At 36.6% G+C, this 25,306-nt stretch overlaps 1 protein-coding gene across 5 annotated transcripts in view; it reads right to left on the bottom strand.

The window, feature by feature from the left end:
- The window catches only part of NBN (nibrin), a 57,551-nt gene that overhangs the window by 5,580 nt on the left and 26,665 nt on the right, over nt 1-25,306 (bottom strand). For all 5 annotated transcript variants that reach the window (XM_020870015.2, XM_070477424.1, XM_020870017.2 and 2 more), the window contains 7 exons: nt 21,410-21,507; nt 15,894-16,023; nt 14,294-14,572; nt 11,368-11,812; nt 6,385-6,453; nt 4,991-5,146; nt 3,630-3,743 (listed from right to left, as the gene is read on the bottom strand). In XM_020870015.2, coding sequence (XP_020725674.2) covers nt 3,630-3,743; nt 4,991-5,146; nt 6,385-6,453; nt 11,368-11,812; nt 14,294-14,572; nt 15,894-16,023; nt 21,410-21,507 — 1,291 coding nt within the window. The remainder of the gene's footprint in view (nt 1-3,629; nt 3,744-4,990; nt 5,147-6,384; nt 6,454-11,367; nt 11,813-14,293; nt 14,573-15,893; nt 16,024-21,409; nt 21,508-25,306) is intronic.

The following is a 25,306-nucleotide window of genomic DNA, read 5'->3' as shown; positions in this document are numbered from 1 at the left end:
CAGTCTTTAAAAATCCAAATCAGGTTGGGTAGAATTCAAAGAGTTATGTTTAATGCACAGAAAGAAAATATCCTATATTCAAAGAGAGTATGGGAACTAAGTGATAGTGAAAACTAAGACTGGTCTGCAGTAAAAGAAGAGAAAGAAGGTCTTAAACAAAAGGCAGGGAACACAGAGAGTAGCTAGAGCAAGCACAGGGAAATGAGACATCAAGACAGTAGCACATCCGTTTAGGAGCTATGGCCATGTAGAAGGAAAAAGTCAACTCTTATCTTAGCAAATTCTACTCAGAGTACCCAGAATTGCTCTAGGAAAAGAAGTAGATTTGATAGAATAAATCTAGAACAGTCCCTCTACTAATGCTAATGAAATAAAAGAAAGACACAAGTCAGCAGCTGCACCATCATTCTCTCAGCTTCACCCCATCCAAGAACATGTAACACGCAACAGTTATAAGTAATCAAGATGTTGATTTCAAAACTGTGGCCGTGCAAAGAAGCCAAAGACTAATGCAACTGATTCCTAACACTCCTCCAACTCATTAAAAGGTGCTACAGAACTGTCCAAACCTGAGGATTCTTACTAATACTACAAATTTGGGAAAGAGCAGTCTGAGCAGGAAAGAGAAAACACCTCCTGCTGGACTGCTGGGAGGGGGTTAACGGCGTGGAAAGGTGAGTAAGTGAGGCTGACACTGACCGAAGACACAGGCTGCAGGCATCCCTGACAGATCAGGCAAATAACCTGAAATGCTAGGTTATCCTCTTCTGGGAAGAGATACCCTCCCTGGCACATATTTAATTTCATTCCCAGAAAGAGCAGCACATAGCTTTACCTGACCACCCCACCTCCCCAAACGTCAAGTTCAGTAGTCTCAGGCAATAGCAAGTAGATGGGACATGCTACATGCATTTGACTGAATATATTGCCATAATGACAAGTATGGATGCACTGGAGTAGGAGTGATTTTAACTACATTCAATTTCTACCTCAAACTGCTTCTTTTAAAAATAATTTTGTTTGTTTATTTTTGGCTGTGCTGGGTCTTCACTGCTACGCAGGCTTTTCTCTAGTTGCAACAAGTGGGGGCTTCTCACCGAGGCGGATTCTCCCATCGTGGAGCATGGCCTCTAGGGGGTGTGGGCTCAGGAGTTGCGGCTCCGAGGCTCCAGAGCACGGGCTCAGTACTCGTGGCTCACGGGCTTAGCTGCTTGGCAGCGTGGGGGATCTTCCCACATCGGGGATCGAACCCATGTCTCTTGCACTGGCAGGCGAATTCTCTACCACTGCGCCACCAGGGAAGCCCCAGACTGGTTTTAGAACATAATCCCTGCATAAGACGTCACATGCTGTGTCACATAGCAAACAATATCTGCACAGGTCTTTTACTTTAAATAGTGGCAAAATTAAACAAAACAGCAAAGCCACTCCACATCCAGATGGGGGAAAAAAGAGAGAGGTGAGAACAGAACATGCCAAAGACAGTTAAAGAACTTGGTCTGCAAGAAACAATAACCCATGAACAAAAGATACATAAATTAATAAGAACATGAAAGCAATAAAATAAGAACAAAAAAGTTAAATGATAGGAAAAACACAATGAAATGAAATGGCAATGAATGCTAAGTAAACAAACTGAACCTGTAATGACACCATTTCAGAATTAAGAAATAGCTAACACAGTTTCCACTATTATAAATGTTGTATTAAGTAGTGTCTTCTGTAATTCTCACAAAAAGCCTGTGTAATGGAGGTACTATTATTGGTCCCATTCTGCATAGGAGGAAACAGGAATAATAAAATGTTTAAATGGGTAATTAGAATTTTAATTATTTCTAATTAGGTATAAAGAAGTCAAGATCACATAATATAGCTGGTGAGGAATAGAACAGATACAACTGAAATTTGAATTTCTGATAAAGAGCATAAAGAAAACCACAGTGAATGTAGAAGAAATGGATGTGAAGCAGGTGATTTAATAAAGGAGAGCAATGCCTTAAGTGTAGTGATCCCAGCAAATATAAAAATGTCTTTAAGGAGGTAATAGAAAAGTTCTTTGAAATAAAACACTGCATTTAACCCATAATAAAGCAAAATACAAGTCCTGAGACGTTACCAAGTACCAAAGTCAGCTTTCGACCTGCTCTGTGGGGGTCTGCAGACCACAGAAGCCCAGGCTCTCCTCTGACATCTGTGTGGGGAATGAGCATTATGAAAGAAAACCCAAGACAAGGAATAAAGGACTCCAGTATTAAAGGGTGAAACGGGAACAAACTACAACACACAAAAAACACAGCAAATACACTTGCTTGTCTTGACCCTGATACAAACTGAAAGAAAGGAATTTTTAAAAATCTCACTAAGTTTATAATGACAGGTTAGCCTTCACTCAAGCTTTGGGTCCAAATATGTATTAACTAGCTGAATGGTCCAAAAACATTACAAGCAGAGATTAAAGGAGTCTCATATTTCTGGAGGAAATAAACCTGAAATTAGACTTAAGGATTCCCAACAGATCAAGTTCCCAAGGAAAAGAAGCAGTTAACATTCAAACATGACAAAATATGTACTTGGAAACAAGGCACCCAGAGAGAGAACTAGATTAAACATATCAACACTTTATGTGTTGAATATAAAACAGCAGCTTTAAAATATCAGGGAACAAGACTTAGAAATAAATGAAATGCGCTTTCAGAAATGAAACCATGCAGTATGTCGAGTGAAAACTCAATGGATGAGTGAAATACCAACCAGACAGATCTGATGAGAGAAATACTAAACTGGAAGACAATCTAAAGAAATTATCAAAAGTAAAATCCAAAGAAACGAAGGAGTGAAATATCTAGAAAGGAGGTGAGATACACTGAGGAGAAACGGGGACTTAGGTCACATCAGAGAGCACGAAAGTGACATCGCCCCTACTCCCTAATTACCAAACAGCCTGCTGAGATGATCAATGGAGCCCACCTTTGGTTTCCAGAACAGTGGATAATCAGGCAATACAAAGAACCAAGAAGACGCCTCTCTAACTCTGGATGTGGACTCTGATTATCTCTCAAGTCAGTGGTCCTGTGTTTCTGAATTCTTCTGTACTAAAAGACTCCTCAATTTAATGAATTTTTGTTCAATTCTTCAGCTTAAAAAAAAGGGGCTGAAAGAATTATGGATCAGGTGGACAGTCCTGTTATAGAATATATATACACTGGGACTCACAACACCCAGAAAGTAAAGGAAGCATATTTTTGTATTCTCTCCTCTGAGTTCCCATTAGAGTTTATAACACATGCAGCTGATTATCTGTAAAACAGTGAAATTTTGGAAACCAACTCCTAACATGGAGAGCTGTATAGCTGTTCATATTTTCCCAAAAGAGCAATTTTATAACTGAGGTATGGGTTCCTGAGGCTTAGGCAGCAAATTAGTTCTAGATATGATCAATAAATTTAGAAGTCCCTTAAAGAAGCGTTATGGAAAGGTGCAAATTAATCTTAATGCTCTGTAACTCAGGAATTTTTCTGAATAACCTTAGGCCACTTATCTTAAGTTTGGTTTTTAAGAAGAATTTGCTCTAAGGAAATCACAAGGGATCAAATAATCCAGCAAGTTACTGGGTCTGGGTTCCTGCTAACCTCCATTTCTTGCCTCAGCCACTCTTCTAATTCTGTATTCTTCCGAGCATGATGAGCTATTAGATCTGATCCTCCAATGATGTGTGGAAGTTTTCCTGCTCCAGGAAACGTGACCTGTTGAACAGAAAACCTTGTTAAATGCACTAAAAAATTAAGACAATCATATTTAAAAAAAAACCCAAAACCTTAAAAACACAAAGACTGTAAATCACATATAAGTACTAAACATATTTATATTATATAAATTAAAATGAGTGAAAGTGAGCAGAAACAGTCATTTCATTGATTTGAGTATTATACAGAAAAATTCAGACAAATCCTTTCATGACAGGCAATCCCTTTGAACTTCTTTTTGTATAAAAATTGAATTTCTTTTAGTCTCAAAAAATTCCCTTGGCCAAAGATATTAGTATTTATAAGGGTTTTAAATGTTTCTGAACTATTTTCCAGAAGTTTATACTACTTCACACTCTCACCACTCCTGCGCCAACAGTGAACAGCACATCGCTTTTATGTGGTCAGCTGCATTAATTAACAAACTCAGCATGCCTCCTGCATCTGAACCCAGTGAGCCTTTGCGGTGCGACACTCAACATGGGTGTCCCTGTGCTGTCCGTGCAGGCTGGGAAATGAGTGGAGATAGCTCCCACTGTCTGCTCTAAGCAGAAGAGAGTCCTCCTGTTAAACGGCGCTCACAACACTTCAATAATACTATAACACTCTCAATGGCTCTAAAGTCATAAGCAGAAAACTAATGCTAATTAATAGTAGCTCACATTCGAGAGGGAAAAACTATAACACCCTGTAGTCATGGCAAAAATCATATAGATCATGTTCTAGAGAAAAGCAGTCTTTCACAGCAATCACTTTTGAAAAAATTACTACATTCTGATCAAATGCATATGTAAAACCTAGCAGGTCAGTAGTAGTATGGAGCAAGAAATAAAACACCCTAGAAGAGACAACAGAAAGAATACAGACGGGATGAAAAATATTCTTTCAGCACTCCATGCTTTCATTGCTGAGGACACAGGTTTGATTCCTAGTTGGATACTAAGATCTTGTAAGCTGCACTGAGCAACCAAAAGATGACCAAAACAGGAAAGAAAGAAAAAGAACTAGGAGGACCCTAGCCAATAGGAAAACGGGTAAACAGCATCCTTTAAAGAATTCAACCTTAATATTTTGTTTTATATATTAATTTAAGTGTCAGTGTATATACTTACGAGAGTAACTTTTAACTGTTTTAAGCAGAAGAAATAACATCAGTTTTCAACATAAACCGCTTTTACTACTATTTAGTATACTTCTAAAAATATTTCAAACACTGCACTCTCGTTGCATTTTAAAGGAATACATACCTTTTTGAATTTCTTGAAATTCTTTAGTTCACCATAATCATTATTCACACTGGATGCATTTCTGGAGGTGGAGTTACGAACCACCAGTGAACGAAATTCAGTCAGTAACACTTTCCTCGGAAGCATCTCATTACCATCCTGAAGTTCACCATTGTTCTTAAACAGTGTTAAGATGGATAAAATAAGAAGGAAAAGGAAAATTACTTGTCACTTAAAGAACTTATAGAAAAAAGTTCAAATATCTGAAAAAACAGTAGGAAAAAAAAAAAAAAGGTTTATTTCTGACATCTGAACTTTGTACTTGAAATCAAATCTTATCTGTTTCAAAACCAGAAAATCACTCATGTAGTATTTCTGACTCTAACTTCAGAAACATTTATAACATACTCATGTATGACAAAAGACTAAAAAGCCATAAAGTATTTGAAATCTAATAGCATATTCTAATAAAAATCATCCCAATAAACAATTTATCTTCTTGTATATATTTTTTTGGCAAGAAACAGTTTGCTTCTTTTCATTAAAACCATTCTACAAGTTATATATTATCCATTCTACAAGTTATCTGTACTATGCTTAAGTTTTCTTGATTTTCTTTTCTTTTCTTTTTTTAGTTTTCTTGATTTTCAATAATTTATGTTTTTTATTAGTTTGGACACCTCAAAAAATTCAACCACTAATTCTGGGCACACACCACCTCATTAACTGAAAGCCACTTTTTAAATTCCAGATTAACAATTATTTAATCAGCGTGAAGATTCCTTTCTGTTGCTGGAAGAGATTCTTTATGTCATTTACTATTAACTAAGCAGCTACATATCCATGTTCTTACAGCTGCCCAAGGCTGACCATCTTAGTTTTTTAAGCTGCTTTACTATATATCCATTTGCAAGCTGCTAACAGGACTAAGATAAAGACAGTCAGGAAGAGACGAAAAAACAGAAAAATCAAAAGAAAAGGTTCATGTGACAGTGACTGAATGTAATCAGGAACTCTAATGACAATAGCCTACTATTCTTGTATTTTGTCCTAGAGTTTATAAATAGTTCCTATCCATTACTCTATTTTATATAAACAACAACTCTACTGTAGAAATATCAAGTGTTTTTATAAACAAAAGACTTGAAGTTCGTAAATGTGAAAATGACCTGTTAAAGGTCTCAGATCTATGGAGTAGAGGGCAGAGAATTATACTCAGGCTTTCTCCATATTCTTTTTGCTATACCATGTTCATAATATGATCTGTCCATTTCCAGAGGAAGTATAACTATGAAATAGACCAAAATTATAGAAACAGAATCAGCTTTAATCCTAAGAATGAAGACTCAGAAAAAAAATCAATGAAATGACAGTCAATATAAGTCAAATTTTTATAAAAATTAAAAATTCCTCACAGATAGTTCTTTAGTTGACCAGAGTGATTCTTTCTTGAGCTCACACTTCTTCTCAATTTCATTTTCTTGCTAAAGAAATAAAAAATATTGTTCATAAGAGTTATAAGATGGAACCTTTCTGAAAACCTTAGATTATTCATGTTCTTGATCTACGACTTTCAAGTATCTTTCCTAGAGATACTATGAGATGAGAATAGAAATATATTTAGAAGAAGACTGTAGGATGAGTTGTAAGAGTAAAGAACTGGAAGCAACCTAAGTTCATATAAGTTATAAAGAGTTTAATATGAGAAATGATCATAATATAAAGGAATTACAATGGCTATAAAACTGCATTAACATTTGAGTCCAATTTAAAAAATAAGATTTAAAAAAGAAAATGCCAAAATATTAACTGTGGTTATCTACAGAGGATAGGATTATCAACAAATTGTTATATTTTTATTTTTCGTATTTCTACATGATTGTGTATTACTTTTATAGTCAAAAATAAAAACAAATTTTTAAGGAAGTCTATTTAAATTTATTTAGAATTGAATGTTAAATATCCTTAATCCAGGCAGAGTTATTTTAATTGTTCAAGGTATTTATCTATAAAAAAATGGAGACTTTCCTGCATAAAATCATACTATCCTTCATACTTATAGCTCACATACGAGATAAAAGTACATTACACAGATAGCTTTCTAATACTTTCAATAAAAACTACAATCCCTTTGGATACAATAGGGGGGCATATCATTTTACATCAAATTTTCAATGATTCAGTAATAAAAATGCAGAAAAATGTTAATAATAAAGTTGGAAAGAAAAAGCAAAATGTACTTTGAGCTTGCTTAGAGACTAAAGAAATTAATGTTATTTATCAGTAGTAAGATTAAAAATGTCTATTCCAAGGCTACCACATACCCTTTTATTGAGTATTTTCACATACATCACCCACTCTAAGTTGTTACCACAATCACATTTTAACCCCCTATGTTTTTTTCCCCATTCTGTCTTACTACCTCAAACTTGCTCATCTGCTTGAGCAAGTTTTTATTTCCTACCTCAGAGAATCACACTATAACCATACCCAGAGCCTGGGACTGTAAGCTTGGGAATTTTCCAGTACTTTTTCCTCTCTCCTCATCTCTCTTATTAAGTCAATCACCAAGTCCTAGAGATTCTACCTCCTAAAGTTCTATCAAACTTATCCACTCCGACTGCCTTTCATGTTAGCACGCCCAATGTCTAGAATGAATGAATGACATTCTGAGAAAGCTGACAAAGGGAACAGCCAAAAGAACAAGGTGAAGCAAGGATTTCTGTCCCAGTTGTCAAAACCTACGTAAGTCAGCTTGGCAAGTTACATAACTCCTACTGCCAGTGTCCACGTCTGTTCGTGTGTGGAGCACTACCTCAGAGTACGCTGCTGCGAACAGCATGATGGAACCAGTAAATGACAGGCCTAACTGCCAGGCTGTCAAAGACGCCACAGGCTTGCCTAGTGGCTCAGACGGTAGAGAATCTGCTTGCGGTGTGGGAGACCCAGGTTTGATCCCTGGGTTGGGAAGGTCCCCTGGAGCAGGAGGGCATGGCAACCCACCCCAGTATTCCTGCCTGAAGAATCCCCATGGACTTGTGGGCTATATAGTCTATGGTGTCACAAAGAGTCAGACACGATTGACTGATTAAGCACATAGTTGTTAAGAGAAGAGGAAACCTTAATTCAAAACACAAGGGTAGAAATGAGGTGATGAAGAGACTTCTGTGGACAGTGGGCGCTGTTAGGAGGAATGCTAACAAGGATGTGGAGTCATGTCGGCATTTTATGAAGACTGGGGAACTGAAAGCAAAGCCAAGACCCTGGGACAGCTGTCATTCACATGAGGATAAACTCCTAACGGGAATCTAGCCAACAGCTTTCTATTTTAGCTTACAGGAACTCTTACAGACATGCTAGAATCCATATTTAATCCCCGAACACAAAAATGCCTGTTCTGATATTTTCTGATGTGTTAGAAAACATCCTTCTGACATACAGCGGAGGAACCCAACACCGGAGAGGAGCATCATAATTTTGCCTTCCTGGGCTTCCCTGGTGGCTTGGTGGTGAAGAACCTGACTGCAATGCAGGAGACGTGGCAAGAGCCACAGGGTCAACTCCTGGGCTGGGATGATCCCCTGGAGATAAAAATGGCAACCAACTCCAGTATTCTCGCCTGGATTTCCGTTTTCAAAAAAGTTTTTAAGTTATCTTACATTGAAAGCAAAAATACCTTTGTTAACAAGGTTCTTACTAAAAAATTATAAAAATAGTGGTTTAACTTTAGTATTTCCAGAAGCATGTCACAATCAAGTTGCTACTCACTCTCCAAAAGTATGCTACAACATATTTATATTGTACCATGTTTTTATTCAAAATGTCATAAGTTCTTAAAAAAAAAAAAAAAAGGACAAAGGAAATGATGCTGCAGAATCATAGAGCAAAATAAAATAATTATATTCCTGGTATCATTATACAGCATGTAAACCTTGGCATTAAATGAAAGGTTTTTCCAGGTCCACAAAAAACTGTTAAATGGTTCTCATACCACTGGAGGGTATATGGTGCTCACTTCTTGTCTCTCCCATTCTGGGCCCTAATGCCCAATTCCTTGGGTGACATGAGCCCTTGAAGAATGTGTGGTCAAAGCACTTCATTGGAATTAATTAGCAGGCAGGATTGACCAATGTATTCTGTGACTAAAACTACAACTCTGTCAGACAGACCTGTGGTACTGCCAAGTGGTGGACCCATCTGCAAAAAAATTTAAGAAAAAGAAAAAAAAAAGCCTATTAAAAAATACATAAACTATGTAAAAGGACAAGAAAACTAGAAAAAAAAAAGCAGGAAAAATTAGAAATAAATATAGGAGGATAGGGTCCCACAAGGCAAAGGCATTCCCAAAGTGACGTAAGTAGGGCCTGACTTTCTAAAGACTGTAGTATTACGTACTAGCCTGAACACAGATTCTTGTACAGTCTAGAGCAGAAGTGACAATGAAAACTCAGAGTGAAAGTATAATAAACATATCTAATAAACATCTTTATAAAGGGATATAAATTGATTAAACTTAGGACATCATCCCTTGGATTTCATCAAATGCCATATTAAACCAACTTATCTAATTCTCCACTACAATGGAAATTGCTACAGAAGTGACTTATAGGATATATAAACCTCTTGGTTCAATTAATCTTTTCTGTAATGTGATAACTAATCTTAAAACTTTGAAAATAAAGGACTTGTCTGCTTTTGAAGTTCTCCACCTTGCTAACAGATATCTCAGTATCCATTCTCTTTCTCCCTTATTAATATAATTTTTATATTAATTAAGGGACAATGTTGTCGTAAGTGATATACTAAGTTTGAAGCATTTCCCAGACCCTCTTGGGGATTTTAGGGCTGAGGTTGGCAAAGACCATAACTAAATCCTGGCCAACAACCAAAGCTGTCAAGTGGGGTTTCTGAGAAAGCTCCTTAGAATGAACTCAAGCGGAAAGCCCTTTACCCTGCTGCCTTTCCACCTTCTTCCCTCCCAGGCAAGTTGACCTGATGGCCAGAGATGCCATCTCATGAAGCAGAAAGATAGACACCTAGGAAATTAATACTAGCAGCTACCAAGCAGCTTTGGTTACCTACCTCTGGGCGTCTTCTATAGGAAAAAAAAAACAACCCTATCTTATTTAAGCCACTGATTTTTAAAGATGGCAGAATTCTTAACTAATACAATGCAGGAATTTTTTCTGGAAAGAAAACTGGACCTGCTGAATCAGGATCTCTGGGCCTTTGGTCTGGGAATCCTTATTTTTAAAAGCTCACCAGGTGATTGTGATGCACTGGTCCAAAGTGGGTATTAAGTATTCACTCATAAGAAGTAATGAACAATAAGGACTTTTTCCTTCATATGAAGATACCAGTATATAGGCTAAGTGAACTGAAAGTTGCTCAGTTGTGTCCAACTCTTTCTGACCCCATGGACTATATAGTCCATGGAATTCTCCAGGCCAGAATACTGGAGTGGGTGGCCGTTCCCATCTCCAGGGTATAGGCTAAACAGGCCATATATTCCAATTCTTCAGTAACAGTTATAGATTTATATAGTGCTTGATACACACCAGATTCTCATCCTCAGTCACTCAGTCGTGTCTGACTCTGCAACCCCATGAACTGTAGCCCACCAGGCTCCTCTGTCCATGGGACTTTCCAGGCAAGAATATTGGAGTAGGTTGCCATTTCCTACTCTAGAGGATCTTCCCAACCCAGGGATCGAAACTGTACCTCCTGCATTTAGCAGGCAGATTCTTTACCACTGCACCACCCAGGAATCTTCGGATTCTCAACAAATGCTTATCAACTTGTTGCACCTGTGCCCTCACCTAATGCGGCAACTAATCTACAAATAGTAGGCTACTTAATAATGCATAAAATATGAAATAATCTAAAAAATAATCTTTGCTGTCTTAGAAGAAAGTGAGTAAAACAATTACCAATATTCATGAAAAGAGAATGGAACATTAAAGATAAAAATGAAAATTTAAAATCTCTAATGATGTTATACATGCTCGATCTTAAAAATTTATTTAAGTAGATACTTTGTTTTGCTAACTTGCTTCATCTCTCAGTGCCTGTTTACTCTATTAAAACACCTCCTATACTTAACATCATGGCCAAATGTCTGATATAATAAAATAGTAGAGCCTGGAAATCTATTAAAACAATCATGAATAACAATTTTAGTTATTGTCATCTATTATAAATAGTCAAAGAACCATTGTATTTTTAACATTTACTTTATCAACCAACTCTTATACTTAACACGGGGTGTAGAAGATTCTAATTTTTTTCCCCCAAATAAACAGGAGGACTGCTCATACTGTCAACACAAATATCTAAAGTACTTTTTTAACATTCTAAGTTCCTATTTGCAATACTTCTCAATAAATAATGTTACTTACAGATATCTTGTTACTTTCTGGTATTGTTTCATCATTAAAAGTGACATTTGTTTCTATATCCAATCTTGGCCTTTTTCTAACACTGATATCTTCCTCTTGTTTTTGAACTTTCACTTCGCTTTCTAACTCTAGTTCTGTATCCTTGAATATCTGTTCTAATACTTCATCTTCTATGGCTAAATCATCAATTTCTTTTCTTTTTTTTGATTTTAGTTTTTCTGTAAAAAGAGACTCATTGGCATAATTTTTCACAGTGGGTTTTAAATTGGTATCTGCATATGAATTATCTGGGTTTTTTTCCACAAGCACATTCTGAGATAGGTGTTCATCCTTATTTTTCCTTATCGACGATGTAGTTGGTTGTGTTTGTTCTAAAAGAGAACAAGACATTTCCATTCTTGCTGATTTGGATAAAGACATTTCTTGATTTTCTTCATCCCTTTCCCTTGGGTTCAAAAAAGGAGAGAAGAAAACAAGAACAGAAAATGAACACAGCTAAGTAATTTTTTACTTTGGCAATATTCACCCCCTTCTTCATTTGACAATATTCCTGGTTTTAATGATTAACAATCTCATCAGAAATAAAAAAAGTAGACATCTGAAAACAGTACATAATTCATACACACCTGACTGTTTTGATAGGACTGATCAATCCCACAGCTTAAACAATGGAGAGATGTTTATCTTCTTTTTTAAAAGTTGCAATAGTTGATGAATCAGTGTGAAGGAAAAGGTAGAATAATATAAAATACAAAAGACTTGTCAGGAAAAAAACAGCTTATTTTGTAATGTAGGGAACTTGTGAGCAAGGAAAAATTGCCCTGGGACTAAAACTTGTTCAGTTCATGAGAGCCAAATTCAAGATAGTAAGCTGAAGTGGCTAAATCCAGCATATAGTGTAAGACTATATGTGTGAATATATGACTACGTATATTCCATACAATACTAAATTCACTCCGTAAGTGCTGAATACTTAGCTCATTTAAACGGTACTGAGGCCCCTAGAGGACACACAAACCGGGTCTGCTCTCCAGTTCACAAGAGGATGTTGAACTGGACCAGTTAAGAGTGACACTTTAATGAGGCTAAACTAATGTCAGGGTCCAGATCAACCAACCAAGAGATTTTTGTAATAATCCAAATAATCAGAGTTTGAATTAGAAAGATAGCAACATAAACAGATGGAAAGAGTTATTTATAGACAATTAAAAGAAGAATCAGCACTACTGGTTTGGGGAGGCAGAGGAGAAAGAGTCAAAGATGCTGATACAGTAAACTGCTAACAAAATTACATATACAGTGCAATGACAGGGGTGAAAAAGTTTTACGCCTATGATTAGAGGAAAAAGCAGATTTCTGTGGAAAAGTAGGAGTGATATACTACTAAGTCAGGACCAAATATACTGACCATTTATAACCTGAAATGAAACATACATAGTAGGAAGAAAAGAAGTCCTCAATGGGAGCAAAGTCAGAGAGGCAAAAAAAAGAAAAAGAAAAACTGAGACACTACCACAAAAAACCAAGAAGAAATCACAAAGAGAACAAAGGCTGAAGAGCTGAGTGTTATCAAAGGGCCACTAGAGGTGTGAAGTGTGTCAGCGACTACTTTCAAGGGTGTCAGGTCATGATGAAACATGGTTAGTTAAGAAATATTTCATACAGAAATGGGAACAATAATGTCCTCTTATAAGTTTAACAGTGAATTTAAAAGATAAAGAGTAGTAGCTCCAGGAAGAAATCAAGTCAAGGGAAGGTTTTAAAAACTAAAAATGAGATAGAGTCTTTGAATATAGAAGAAAAGCACCTAGAAGAAGATACTAAAGGTGCTAGAAATTAAGAATAAATGAAGCATGGTCCTAGAGGAAATGAGAGACCTAACCAACGGAAACAGGTAGGTCAAAAAAACTCAGGTGTGGGAAAGCTTTTCAGAAAATGAAACAACAGAAGGAAAAAAAATGAGAGAAAATCTATCTAACGAACTTAGTGACTCTTGAGAGTCCCTTGGACTGCAAGGAGATCAACCAGTCAATCCTAAAGGAAATCAATCCTGAATATTCATTAGAAGGACTGATGCTGAAGCTGAAGCTCTAATACTTTGGCCACCTGATGCAAAGAGCCAACTCAGTAGAGACTCTGATGCTGGGAAAGATTGAAGGCAGGAGGAGAAGGGGATGACAGAGGATGAGATGGTTGAATGGCATCACCAACTCCATGGGCATGAATTGAGGAACTCCAGGAGATGGTGAAGGACAGGGAAGCCTGGCGTGCTGCAGTCCATGGGGTTGCAAAGAGTCGGACACCACTGGGCAGCTGAACAACAGCAGCAGAAATGAACTCAGGTAAGAAGGCGATTATACCGAGTGAAGTAAGCCAGAAAGATAAAGACCAATACAGTACACTAACACATATATATGGAATTTAGAAAGATGGTAACGATAACCCTATATGCAAAACAGAAAAAGAGACTCAGATGTATAGAATAGACTTGTAGACTCTGTGGGAGAAGGTGAGGGTGGGATGTTTCAAGAGAACAGCATCGAAACATGTATATTATCTAGGGTGAAACAGATCACCAGCCCAGGTTGGATGCATGAGACAAGTGCTCGGGCCTGGTGCACTGGGAAGACCCAGAGGAATCGGGTGGAGAGGGAGGTGGGAGGGGGGATCGGGATGGGGAATACATGTAAATCCATGGCTGATTCATGTCAATGTATGACAAAAACCACTAAAAAAAAAAAAAATAAAGTAAAATAAAATATAAAAAAAAAAAGAAGGCAATGTGGACATTTCTGAGAGGGGATAAGCTCAAAGGGCCACAGCTTTCTACAGAAGCATACTTACACAGAGTATGAACTTAGTACCATTCTACAATCATAAAACAAGTATTTTTACAGGCATAAAACACTACTATTAAAAATTATACCTTTTTTTGGGAGAGGTAAGCGGCTGAAAATAGTCTTTGATGGAGTTGGTTTGCCGATGCTGAGAAGGCCAACCTCTACTTTTATTTACATGTGGGAATTTAGTCGGTGAAAGCTGATAGTCTGGGATTTTCATCCTAACCAGAGTATTTGACACTATATTATTGTTAGAGCTTATTTTGTGGGGTTTCTTCACAGTGGACGTTTCTTGTGAAAGTACTCTACATTTTGGTTCCATTCCAAATACTTTCATTTCTTTTGGTCTTTCACTCAAATCCATACTGCAGCAAAAGAAAGAATGCATGGTAAACAATCAAAGTTTTAGCAATTTTTATCCAGAAATAAAGTCCTTTAAATAGTACTAATATAATACAGCTTTAGAATGTAGCTGTCTTGAGATAACAGTTTATTGAATATATTTTATAATATATTGTTCAAGAAAGCAGCTCCTTTGACATCAAAGCTCCCTGAAGACAGATGACAGCCTTCTCTCCATCCCCTACAGCACATGCTGTCAGGCATGCTCTATAAAAAACTGCCAAACACACATGAAATAATAACTCTGTCTCTTATTATAAATTAAGCCATCATATTCCTAAGTGTTTCTTGCTTTGTTTAAAATTTTTAAATTACCTGCATGTAAAAAATAAATGATAAAAACTAGAAATTCAGAACAAATATAATGTGGTATTTCAATCACTTTCAGTGAACTGAAATGGTGACATTCCAACCAAAAGGCAGTCTCTACAATTGAACTCTAGATTAACAGAAAAATGTTTTAAACCCACACATAAACACACAGTTCTACCATGAATGGTTAAATATATATTATCTTTGCTATTCTTATGGGTTTTTTTGCCATTCTTATTTCACAAAAAACCCAGAGCTGTCATTAAACTGACTTTCAAAAAATTAATAGTTTTTCTTTTAAAAGTTACACACAGTTTCGATACAAAACATAGGTACAGTGAAAATTTAGTTATGGCATATTATAGTGCTACTGTAAGTATTTTTCAATATGAATAATTCATTATGGATTTAAAATAGCGTCTTAAATTAAAAAATGCATAGGATACATATGAGCTAACCCTGCTTTCCAAAAAAAATCAAAAAACAATTTTAAAAAACCCTCTGTACGTAGAGGACCATAAAACACCAGTCATAAATAAAACTGTAATTCTTTGTAGTTGTCTATGTACATTTGCAAAGAATTAAAAAAAAGAACTTTATCTATTTCAGAAGTTGACAAACTACAACTTGTAGGACAAATATGGCTGACCACTTTATTTTGAAAATTAAGTTTTACTTGAGTATATCCACACTCACTCATTTACATGTGTCTACAGCTGCTTTAATTCTACAGTGGCAGAGTTGAGTAGCTGTGACAGAGGTCCTTAGCCCACAGAGCCAAAAATATTATTTTCTAGTACTTTATAAAGTTTGCTAAACCCTGTCCCCAAATATTATTTTCCCTGGCATCCCACACTCCAAATACTTTATCTCCCAAGAAATGACTTGATAAGGCATTGGCTTTACTTCTTGAATATACTATTAATTTATTGACAGAATAACAACAACAGTTCGGTATCAATGAAGCTTTACCGTGTATCTGCTTGTTCTGATTCTGTGTCAGCTACATACGCTGTAGTATTCACTGAGGCATTTGGCATTAAATTTTCATTAGCTGGTAAGGCTTGGGAAAGGCTTGGACCTGGAGTTGTTGTCTTCAATCCTGCAAATCACAGAAGTGAAAGAAAGAATCACAACTGCTAGACACAAAAAGGACGTCTGGTCACGGGAAGTTGCCAGGAATGCGCCACATTGAGGGAGTTAACTACAGCACACAGTTTTCTCCAGATACTCAACGGCCTGTAAGCAGCAGCCTGTTGGCATCTGTGACGGGCTTAACTGAACCAAATCATGTTAAAATTACATCAAATCTTTCCTGTTAAATGATTATCAACTTAAATAAAAATAAACTCAACTTAAATTCTAATTGAAATTATGCTTTAGTCAGGAGACCAAAAAATTAAAATTTCTCCCTCCACAAAAAGTATATCTACTGTATCTACACAAATCAAAATCAATGAGAATTTAATTTTCAGAAGGAATATACTACTTGAAGAAATAAACAGTTTTATACATACATTTTTTGGCTACTCAAGAAAACCATAATGATCACTTCATCATTTTATATACCGGGACAGAAATTTAACTCAAGTGCCACTCCTCTGGAATACTTTCCTTAAACCTCCCACACTGAATTAGACGCCCTTTATTCTGGCTGCCCTACCACCCTTCACATCACTCTGTCACAACTGTTAACGTTCTTTCTAACTTTTTAATGCTAGCTGTGTGACCTGTATTACTTAAACTCTCTGTGCCTTAGTTTCCTCATTTATGAAATGAGGATAACTATAATATTTTCCTCACATGTTTTAAGGGCAAAATGGATTGATAGATAGCACTTAGAAAAATCTTGGAACATAGTCCAAACTATGCAAGCGCTGCTGCTGCTGCTAAGTCGCTTCAGTCGTGTCTGACTCTGTGCGACCCTGTGGACGGCCGCCCACCAGGCTCCCCCGTCCACAGGATTCTCTAGGCAAGGACACTGGAGTGGGCTGCCACTTCCTTCTTCAAGCAAGTGCTAGCTGCTATCACTACCATCCTGTTCTACCATACTTGTTACTTGCTCTCACTAGACTTGGAGCCTCCCTGAGAACAGGGACTGAGTCTTGCTCATTTCTACACCTCCAAACTCTGAGCAATGTTTGGTATATAATGGATATAAACAAGTTAATGGAATTAAAGAAACTGAAAAAAATTTAAGTTGACATTTACTAAGCATCAAAACTAAATTATCACTGTTAGATCCTCCTGACATAGGATGTGTTCAAATGTTTATGACTAATTCCAAATTCAGGTATTTAACTTACTTATCACTCTCATTATATGAACATCTTAAAAGCTCACTGGCATTCCTTTGACATACATACCTTAAAATTCATTTTAGTTTGAATAGTTTACAAAAAACAGTAATTAAAAATGGGTATATAATCACTAAAAGAAACACACGGTGGTGGTGGTTTAGTCGCTAAATTGTGTCGCTATCTTGTGACCCCATGGACTGTAGCCCCCCAGGCTCCTCTCTCCATGGGATTCTCCAGGCAAGAATCCTGGAGTGGGTGGCCATTTCCTTCTCCAGGAGATCTTACCAACCCAGGAATCAAACCCAGGTCTCCAGCATTGCAGGCAGATTCTTTACCAACTGAGCTATGAGGCAAGCCCAAAAGAAACACGTAAACTGAATCTAATGAACCAGAGTAACTGTTCGTCAACAGTAAGATTAATGACAATGCTCTCCTTGCTAAAAATACCATAAGGATAGGGATTTGCTCTACTTTGCTCAACTCTTTATTCCAAGTTTTCAGAATAATTAAAGGCATATAACAACTGTTCAAAAAGTACTTGTTGAAAGATAAATGAACGAATATGAAAGGAAAAAAGGAAACAAAGGATGAAAAACAAGGAGGAAATGCATTCACTCTGCTCCCCCTGAACTAGCTGTGTTCTAAAATGGTTTGTAAGTCAGATGTCTATGATTTGGAACCCACACATACCTACCTGTGAATATGTGCAAGAAATTATAACATAGATTTTACCAATTTCTCATGACCATGCTTCTATACGGAATAACACCATAGAAAAGGTGCTGGTTTGTAGTCAGAAAACCCAAATTTTAGAACTGTCTGGGCCATTTTGGAGCTTTTCCCAGGAGGCTCAGCAGTAAAGAATCTGCCTGCCAATGCAGGAAACATGAGTTTGATCCCTGGATTGGGAAAATCCCCTGGAAGAGGAAAGGCAACCCACAGCAGTATTCTTGCCTGGAAAATCCATGGACAGAGGAGCCTGGCAGGCTACAGTTCATGGGGTTGCAAAGAGTCAGACATGACTTCGCAACTGAGCACACACACTCTTGGCCACTTTATTTATAGGACCTTAACTTTTCTTAGCCTTCAGGTCTCTTAATATTAGAAAGATTAGATGATCTCTAAGGACCCTCTGGCTATAAATACCTTTCTAACAGCAGAAATGTAATAAAAATTTTGACAAACGATAAAACTTTGTTGGCCCATTCAAGCAAAGATTATCTTATGTACCAATAACTTAGTTCAATTAAGCAAATATTCATATCAACTACAAACAAGTATCGTGCTTGGTGATGTCAGAGAATTAGAAACTTTAAAAGCTTAACAACCAATCTAGTGGCTGAAAGACGCATGGAAACAATTGGTGACATTTCAGAGTAGAGAGAAACTCTAACTGGAATGCAAAAAAAGTTACTGGGATAAAGAAAACAGAATAACCTGACTTGGAGAAGAGTAGTGAGAGAGGAAAAAAACTTAGAAAAACTTCATGAAGGAGGTGTGCATTTGTGAAATGAGTCAGATATTGAAGAGCAGTGTTGGCATTTTAGGAACAGGGACCATGATGAGCACGGTCAAGGAGTATGGCACATATACAAATATAGCATATTATAAATGTTATTTTATTTATGTTAGAATTAGTCCCAAATAAATTAAGAAATTCTAAAAAACATGTCATATAGATTCTTTAGGGAAGTATACTAAACAAAAGAGATGAGGACAGGAAGAGATAGGCCACAGCTAAACTGTTGAAAGCTCAAAAGTCTAGACAAAGGGCTTAAGGATTTATTTGACAGATAATAAGAACATGTACAAGTTTGTAGGAAATGGGAAGGTGATTCTAATGGCAAAGTGAAAAATTAACTGTACAGATGAATATGGAGGCACGACTCTTACTGGGGGCAACTGTAATAGCTCTCAGGAAAGAAAGATACAGAGGGTTCAAACAGGGCAGTGTCTTGATGGTAGCATGCCTCTTGAGCAGAAGCTACAGAGGAGAATTTCAGGTGTTAGATGAGTAAAAAAATGATTTAAGTTTATGGTCTGAGTACCTCCTCTCTAGCTCAGTCCTTTCTTAGTTTTTTGGGAGTTTATATAATAAACAGGAGGTTAAAATCAAGCAAAACAAACCAAAAAAATCTGATGCCTTGGCTGCATCCCACAACATCCTGAATTATAGAGAATGTAAATCTGCATTAAAAAAATATTTCTGAAGCACCTATCTGAGAACTAGTTTTCTGAAAGAAAAACAAAGGACAGTTGTCCCGAACAGGTACTGGGAAAGGGAGCCACTCACATAGACTCAATGATTATTTATTTTTACATAATTTTTGTAGTGTTGTTAAAATCTGAAATTATACATAGGGTTTTGTTTTTTCTATAGCAGAACAGAAATCCACTGTCAACAAAATACTATCTACAGTATATGCTATTTCTAAAGGGTTGGGAGCTCCCCAGTGGACATCTTCTCCGAGAATATGGCTCACTTTTGGTATCTACATCAAAGTAGTTTTCTAAGAGAGGCTGAAGAGGTGATATTTTACTTCTGACTCTAAGGATAAATTCTGAGAATTTGAGTCATGAATTTTGAGGAAACAGTCACCATATCACAACTATAATGAAAACTTCACAAGCTCTTAAAACTGTATTTGAAGGTTAACTGTTTACAGACAGAAGTATATCCAGTGCACTCATGGAAAAGGGTAGAGATTTCAGGTGAATAAACATCTCACCAGATCATAAAATCTAAGGACTAGCTGTCTATCCTTTTATATCTGCTCCCAGTAACCCCCACACAATCAATCACAAGAGCAGTAGAATAATATCATAACAGCTCTGACTTAAAGAGTCAGTTTAAATTATTTCTTATGTGACCTCTGGCTAATTTCTTAACCTCTCTGTACATCAGTTTCCTCACCTATAAAATGCAAAAATGTCATCTGTCTTAAAAGGATTGTTTTGCAGATTAAATTGTAATGCCATATGTCAAGCACTGCAATCTTTGCAAATTCAAGAGACGGCAGCTATTATTACCAATCAGAAGGTACACTGTCCAATTCCATAGGTGCCATTTCAGTGGGCTACAGCATAAATGATACCTCCTGTGACACCGCCTGGAGTGCATAATCAGGTAGTTTTCATAACTTGCCTTTTGGTTCAAGTCCAGTAACTGCTGACAAATAACTATTAAAAAGAACCTAGGATGCAAATAAAGGTATAAAGAAATACTGAATGGATGCACTCATAGCTAGACAAAGAAAAGTTAGAAAGGAGAATAAATTTAAGAATATCTGAGGTAAAGAAGCGAGAAGGAAAAAATGAATGAACCACCTTCTTAATGGCAACATCAGCTTATTAAGAAAGTGGGGCATTGTGTTTTTTTTAAAAAAAGGGTAATAGTTGCTTTGCGTAAAATGGCTTTTGTAATAGTCAACATGGAGATGATTATAATATGTATTCTTCATCTCCACAGATGGCACCATCATCCAACCAGTTACTCATGCCAAAAGATAAGAAGTTGTTTCTAAATCCTACACAGGCAACCTGCTGGGTCCAGCTCCAAAACCTGGCCTCCGTTTGTTTTTCTGCTCTCTACTGTGCTACCCACCTTGGTCCAAAGCACCAGGCTGCTCTCAACTGGACCTCCACAAGAGCTTCTACCCATGTCCCCACTTCCATTTGGGGCCTTTAGAATCCATTCTCAACACAGATGTGATTGTGATAGGAATTCTGCTATCGAGATCCTTCCACTGCTGACCTTCCCCATCACTTCAGGACATGAGGTGCTCAAACATGACATGATACTAAATGAGACCATACGTGACTACGAATCTAGAAGAGCCTCCCAGTCACTATCATGTGACCTTGTTTCAGCTTTCTCTTTGTACTTGGCCTTAACAGAGCTTACCAGATGTGTATGCTTATTAATTGTCTGAAGCCCGACTTCTAGCATATAAAGTTCACAGTGACAGGCATCTTGTCTCCTTTATTCACCACTGTTCCTTCAGGACTAAACAGTGCCAAGTACTTAGTAGCCACAAATATTCACTGAATGAATAAATGAATGGATAAACATATGACCTTTAAAAGATGGTGAAAGTGGTCACCCTGGCAAGTATAATGCTCATACAGCTTATCGTCCATTTATATAACAAAGTTGCTGAAGAATCAATAAAATAATATTTTAATTACCTGTATTGGGTTGGCCCTGTGGATCACAGTAATTCTCTGTAGTAACAAAAATAACTGCTAATCCAATTTCTGCTTCTGGAATAGGTCTAAGACCCTTCCTGTTAGAATAAAATAGTTTAAGCATAACAATATATTAAAATTAACAATTTTTACTAAGATAATATCAACCAAATCTATCCTTTTATCCCCTTCAAGTTATATCACAATTTAATGGTACAGAGAGAACTGCAAATACATATAGTACTAGCTTATTCACTGGAGCAACATTACATTGGGTAAGTTCATCACCTTTTAGTAATTCAATAATTTCACCCTTAAAATACAGATCTAAGCTAAGGGATACAGATCCTTCCAGTTCTAAAACTCGATAATTTTCACACTAAGAACAGTAATATTCAGATGAAGCAATAAAACATATTTTTTTAAAGCAAATCTATGATTACTAGAATCCTAAGATAAGACTTAAAAGAGAGAAAGAAAAAGGGGGGGAGAGGAGGGGAAAAAAGTACAAAGAACTATATATAAATTACATCTATATATATATTAAATTTTAAATTTAGTAAATCAAATCATTTTACCAAATTTACATGTATTAATGAATCTTATTAAAGGAATCTTATGGTGAACTCATCTTTTGTTATTCTGTAATGTGAATAATGACATAAACCAAATAAAATTTAACTTAATAATGCTATATAGAAACTGCACCTCAAGTTTCAAGGGCTTTGAGATCACAACAGACAACACTGAAATACAAAGGATCATAAGAGACTACTACCAGCAGCTCTATGCCAATAAAATGGACAACTTGGAAGAAATGGACAAGTTCTTAGAGAAGTATAACTTTCCAAAACTGAACCAGGAAGAAATAGAAGATCTTAACAAACCCATCACAAGCAAGGAAATCGAAACTGTAATCAGAAATCTTCCAGCAAACAAAAGCCCAGGACCAGATGGCTTCACAGCTGAATTCTACCAAAAATTTAGAGAAGAGCTAACACCTATCTTACACAAACTCTTCCAGAAAATTGCAGAAGAAGGTAAACTTCCAAACTCATTCTATGAGGCCACCATCACCCTAATTCCAAAACCAGACAAAGATGCCACAAAAAAAGAAAACTACAGGCTAATATCACTGATGAACATAGATGCAAAAATCCTTAACAAAATTCTAGCAAACAGAATCCAACAACATATTAAAAAAAATCATACATCATGACCAAGTGGGCTTTATCCCAGGAATGCAAGGATTCTTTAATATCTGCAAATCAATCAATGTAATACACCACATTAACAAATTGAAAGATAAAAACCATATGATTATCTCAATAGATGCAGAAAAAGCCTTTGACAAAATTCAACATCCATTTATGATTAAAACTCTCCAGAAAGCAGAAATAGAAGGAACATACCTCAACATAATAAAAGCCATATATGACAAACCCACAGCAAGCATCACCCTCAATGGTGAAAAATTGAAAGCATTTCCCCTGAAATCAGGAACAAGACAAGGGTGCCCACTCTCACCACTACTATTCAACATAGTTTTGGAAGTGTTGGCCACAGCAATCAGGGCAGAAAAAGAAGTAAAAGGAATCCAGATAGGAAGAGAAGAAGTGAAACTCTCTCTGCTTGCAGATGACATGATCCTCTACATAGAAAACCCTAAAGACTCTACCAGAAACTTACTAGAGCTAATCAACGCATACAGTAAAGTTGCAGGATATAAAATTAACACACAGAAATCTCTTGCATTCCTATACACTAACAATGGAAAAACAGAAAGAGAAATTAAGGAAACAATACCATTCACCATTGCAACAAAAAGAATAAAATACTTAGGAGTATATCTACCTAAAGAAACAAAAGACCTATACATAGAAAACTATAAAACACTGATGAAAGAAATCAAAGAGGACACAAACAGATGGAGAAATATACCATGTTCATGGATTGGAAGAATCAATATTGTCAAAATGGTTATACTACCCAAAGCAATCTATAGATTCAATGCAATCCCTATTAAACTACCAACGGTATTTTTCACAGAACTAGAACAAATAATTTCACAATTTGTATGGAAATACAAAAAACCTTGAATAGCCAAAGTAATCCTGAGAAAGAAGAATGGAACTGGAGGAATCAATCTGCCTGACTTCAGACTATACTACAAAGCCACAGTCATCAAGACAGTATGGTACTGGCACAAAGACAGAAATATAGATCAATGGAACAGAATAGAAAGCCCAGAGATTAATCCACGAACCTATGGTCACCTTATCTTCGACAAAGGAGGCAAGGATATACAATGGAAAAAAGACAACCTCTTTAACAAGTGGTGCTGGGAAAACTGGTCAACCACTTGTAAAAGAATGAAACTAGAACACTTTCTAACACCATACACAAAAATAAACTCAAAATGGATTAAAGATCTAAATGTAAGACCAGAAACCATAAAACTCCTAGAGGAGAACATAGGCAAAACACTCTCCGACATAATCACAGCAGGATCCTCTATGACCCACATCCCAGAATATTAGAAACAAAAGCAAAAATAAACAAATGGGACCTAATGAAACTTAAAAGCTTTTGCACAACAAAGGAAACTATAAGCAAGGTGAAAAGACAGCCCTCAGATTGGTAGAAGATAATAGCAAACGAAGCAACAGACAAAGGATTAATCTCAAAAATACACAAGCAACTCCTCCAGCTCAACTCCAGAAAAATAAATGACCCAATCAAAAAATGGACCAAAGAACTAAACAGATATTTCTCCAAGGAAGACATACAAATGGCAAAAAAACACATGAAAAGATGCTCAACATCACTCATTATCAGAGAAATGCAAATCAAAACCACAATGAGGTACCATTATATGCCAGTCAGGATGGCTGCTATCCAAAAGTCTACAAGCAATAAATGCTGGAGAGGGTGTGAAGAAAAGGGAACCCTCTTACACTGTTGGTGGGAATGCAAGTTAGTACAGCCACTATGGAAAACAGTGTGGAGATTTCTTAAAAAGCTGGAAATAGAACTGCCATATGACCCAGCAATTCCACTTCTGGGCATACACACCGAGGAAACCAGATCTGAAAGAGACACGTGCACCCCAATGTTCATCGCAGCACTGTTTATAATAGCCAGGACATGGAAGCAACCTAGATGCCCATCAGCAGACGAATGGATGAGGAAGCTGTGGTACATATACACCATGGAATATTACTCAGCCATTAAAAAGAATTCATTTGAATCAGTTCTAATGAGATGGATGAAACTGGAGCCCATTATACAGAGTGAAGTAAGTCAGAAAGATAAAGACCATTACAGTATACTAACACATATATATGGAATTTAGAAAGATGGTAATGATAACCCTATATGCAAAACAGAAAAAGAGACTCAGATGTATAGAATAGACTTGTGGACTCTGGGAGAAGGCAAGGGTGGGATGTTTCAAGAGAACAGCATCGAAACATGTATATTATCTAGGGTGAAACAGATCACCAGCCCAGGTTGGGTGCATGAGACAAGTGCTTGGGCCTGGTGCACTGGGAAGACCCAGAAGGATTGGGTGGAGAGGGAGGTGAGAGGGGGGACCGGGTGATGGGGAATACATGTAAATCCATGGCTAATTCATTTCAATGTATGACAAAAACCACTGCAATGATGTAAAGTAATTAGCCTCCAACTAATAAAAATTTAAAAAAAAATAAAACTCCTTTTAATATGTACTATAGAGATATTTTAAGTGATTGTAGTAGCTTAAAAGGTCTTTTTCAAATGTTCAACATTTGAAAAATGTTTCACTTTTCTTTGTAAAATGAAAAATGTTGGTTCTTTGTAAAGTTTTTAAAAAGATGGCTCCAAAATGTATATGGAAAAATAAAAAGTCAATAG

Source organism: Odocoileus virginianus, chromosome 15, assembly GCF_023699985.2.
Source record: "Odocoileus virginianus isolate 20LAN1187 ecotype Illinois chromosome 15, Ovbor_1.2, whole genome shotgun sequence".
NCBI classification, from domain to species: Eukaryota; Metazoa; Chordata; class Mammalia; order Artiodactyla; family Cervidae; genus Odocoileus; species Odocoileus virginianus.
This window is presented reverse-complemented; position numbering and strand designations above follow the sequence as displayed.